The 3,272-nt window shown below is 42.2% G+C and overlaps 1 protein-coding gene across 2 annotated transcripts in view; it reads left to right on the forward strand.

The window, feature by feature from the left end:
- Positions 1-1,729, forward strand: part of LOC147886271 (monooxygenase 2-like) — a 2,460-nt gene extending 731 nt beyond the window's left edge. The window contains exons 3-6 of one of the 2 annotated variants that reach the window (XM_087395492.1): positions 39-104; positions 218-386; positions 616-844; positions 974-1,729. In XM_087395492.1, coding sequence (XP_087251618.1) covers positions 39-104; positions 218-386; positions 616-844; positions 974-1,524 — 1,015 coding nt within the window. In that variant the 3' untranslated portion in view covers positions 1,525-1,729. The remainder of the gene's footprint in view (positions 1-38; positions 105-217; positions 387-615; positions 845-973) is intronic. The other variant, XM_087395494.1, reaches the window with a different exon arrangement.
- The last annotated feature ends 1,543 nt before the right edge of the window (positions 1,730-3,272 follow it).

A 3,272-nucleotide genomic window follows, 5' to 3' on the forward strand; every position in this document is an offset into this window, starting at 1 on the left:
AAAAAGCACATCCTGAATCGTATAGTGTGTGAATGCAGCGTTTATCTGTTTTCAAAAAGTGGTCAAGTTGTAAAAGATATCCACCTTCGAGATGATAGCAGAAGGTAAGGAATCGATTTTAGTGTTTTCATTTTGGCAACGACTGTGTAACTAAACGCTTGTTATCTAGCTGCTTGCCATGATATTCTCTATCTGCTGCTGAATTGGCACGGATCAGGACGCATAGGATCCAATGCGTGGAGAGGAAAGCTTTGCTCGAAGAACTTGCAAAAGATCTTCCACTGGGTACAATTCGTTTCAACTCAAAGGTCTTGGATATCCATGAAGGCACTAACAGCTATCATTCCATTTTACATCTGGAAGATGGAACGACGATTTCAACAAAGGTCATTCGCATCAGCCGAACAAGTTCAATTTGAGAGAATTTGCAATCTAAGAGTAACGTCAAGATGATTGATAGTTCGACCATCTGAGCATGAGTGTAAGAAAGGATTAAACAGGTCAATGCACGATATGGGAATGCATTTTCTCCGCTGATAAGTCGTTTCACAACAGGAACTATCTGCCTCATTCTCAGAAAAAGCTTTGTACTGATATCTTAAATATGAGGTGCAGGTCCTTATCGGTTGCGATGGAGTCCATTCAGAGGTTGCGAAGTGGTTGGGACTGCCCGAACCGAAGTTAACCGGTAAATACCTCATTCGTGGGATGGCTGTATACCCAGAGGGTCACGAGTTTTTACCATCATTACAACAATACATTGGAGAGGGATTCAGGGCTGGCTTCGTTCCCATCGACTCGACTAAAGTGTACTGGTTCCTAAGCTATGCAAGCCGACCTCCTTGTGAGTTCTTCTTGCCTCGATCTGTTTCTGCGATTCAAGTTCTAATTTGGATGACATTTCGCCAATCTGGGCATTAAGCGCTGACATCTCTTTCGCATCGTGGTGGGCGGGCGCCAATGGGGAGGTCAGTGTCAAAGGAAGGCTTGAGGGAGACGGCGCTGACGTCCCTGAAAGGGTTTCCAGAGAGGATCCGAGAGGCGGTGAAGCCGGAGAGGACAGCAGAGGAAACGATAGCGGGAGGGTCAGCGTACATGACGTTTGTGTGGACGAGGGGGGGGAAGAGGAGGCTGGCGAGGGGAGGGGCGACGGTGGCGGGGGATGCAATGCATGCGATGGCACCAGACATAGGGCAAGGAGGGTGTTGTGCGCTGGAGGATGGGGTGGTGATGGCGAGGAGGGTGGCTATGGCGATGGAGTCGATCCAAGGCAAAGATGAAGACGACGATAAGGAAGGTGAACAAGAGATCAGGAAGACTATTGAGCAAGCTATCCATAATTACATAGAAGATAGAGAGAGTAGAATCTTTTCCATTTCTTTCAAAGCCTTGTTGGTTGGGAAGACCCTTGACTATTCTACCTCACACGGCATCTTGGCCTTCCTTATCAAGAAGCTCCTCTTTCCCTTCTTCCCCTCCGCTCATAGTTTTGTAGCCCACACAAACTTCACCCCCCCACAATAGCTCGGATTTCTCGTCACAACAAGGTTCATATTACTCTCAAGACCAAAGTCGAGGTTTCAAGTTACAATTTGGATTATGATTTAGGGTATACAACTATCCATAGCCTTGGATGATCCTTTTTATGTCCATTAACCTAGCATTGTATGCTTTCATCCACTTCATTACTCACATTCACATCCTTATTGATATACTTGATTGGAACTCAGATCTAAGTCCCTATTCATTTTAATTAAACTCATCATCATCCAACTTGGGTTGCACACATGAATTATATTTTGTAGTTAACGCTAGTTTATTTGTTATTGAGGTCTTTTTTTTTTGGCAAAAAAAAGGTGATTGTGTATTATTCAGAAGATATTACATGTAGCCACCATTTCTCCACATAAGGAGTTACAAAACTTTTCAGTCAGTTGACAACTACTGGAAACAGCATTAACAGAAATATGAAAACTAAGAGAGGATCACATGTTGAAAGCATAAAAGACCATGAGCTCAAAGAGGTTCTTCTTTGACTTCACTTTTCTATTCATTTGTAGAGAGAGGGGTATCCACATTGATCCCATTAGCTACAGCAGAGCCTGTTGCTCTCTTAGGAGAAACAAAGGGACAGGGTACAATGAATCCTGGTTCATCTTTGGAGAAAATTTCACCTTATCTTGCAACAACTGGTCCACATATTTATTTGAAGATGGTTACTGCATTACTGAGTCTCTCTTGTTCCCGGACCACCAAGATACAAAAGCCAATTCTGGATTAGTATGCACTTGGTTTAACTGTACATTATTTCTAGCTATCCAGAGACACCACTAGGGATTTTTCTTTAATTATTGTCCAATGCAGCTCCCAAAAGAATTAACTTCTAGTAGAGTGGTCTCTTATATTGATTTGGATATATTTCCATAATGTTCTTGAGCAAGGGCATGCCACAAAAAGATGAAAGATGTCTTCTTTGCTGTTGTGTCTTCAACAAAGTCCATCCCCTTTGCCTATTTAGAGGCTCCTTGCATTGGTCCAGACTGCCATGTGTAAAATGAGCCACAGGAGGGTGCAGTATTTCTCTGAAATTTTCCAGCTAGTCCGATTTTTTTCAAACTTGTTTTTCCTTTTGTCCTTAGTGTCATGCAGGTTCCACCTATTGTTTAGAACTCTAAATAGCTCATCTATGGACAGAGAGGGTGTAGTTAAAGGAAGGAACTATGTGCTGAAGGTATCCAACTGAACTCTTTGTTGTAGCTAAGATGACTTTCCCCTTTTCGCTATCACCACATTCTGCAGCTCTACTCTCCCAAGTGTTTTTAACATTTCCTTTATAGAATGATAGGATTCCTATTGCTGAACCTCCTCTTCCTTCTTGCTGATTTGTGTAATACCATTCTCTTCTCCTATCTATTTGTCTAAGTTTGTCCTATAGAATGTGACCAGTTACCTTGACCTCTTGCAATGCATTAAAAGTGGGAGAAAGAGAGTTAGCTCTCAACTAATGAGAGAGTTCATCAATAAGACCTATGACACTAATAGTCATAAAAAAACTAGGCTTACTTACCATTCTTCTTTTTACCCTTCTTAGCCCTAAAATTGAGGCTATTCACTTGACAAACTACTCCCTTAATCTATGACTATCTCCTTTTATTTGAGGAGTGGTAAATACTTTCCCTTGGAGAGAAGAGTCCTTCTCTCCAAGGATTGGGTGGGGGCTGTCATCTTCAGATTCATCTTCCTATAGTAACTCTGTGACCATATTGTTCCTT

This window comes from Dipteris shenzhenensis, chromosome 24 (assembly GCF_047967505.1).
Source record: "Dipteris shenzhenensis isolate YYH24624 ecotype China chromosome 24, Dip_SZ_1.0, whole genome shotgun sequence".
NCBI classification, from domain to species: domain Eukaryota; kingdom Viridiplantae; phylum Streptophyta; class Polypodiopsida; order Gleicheniales; family Dipteridaceae; genus Dipteris; species Dipteris shenzhenensis.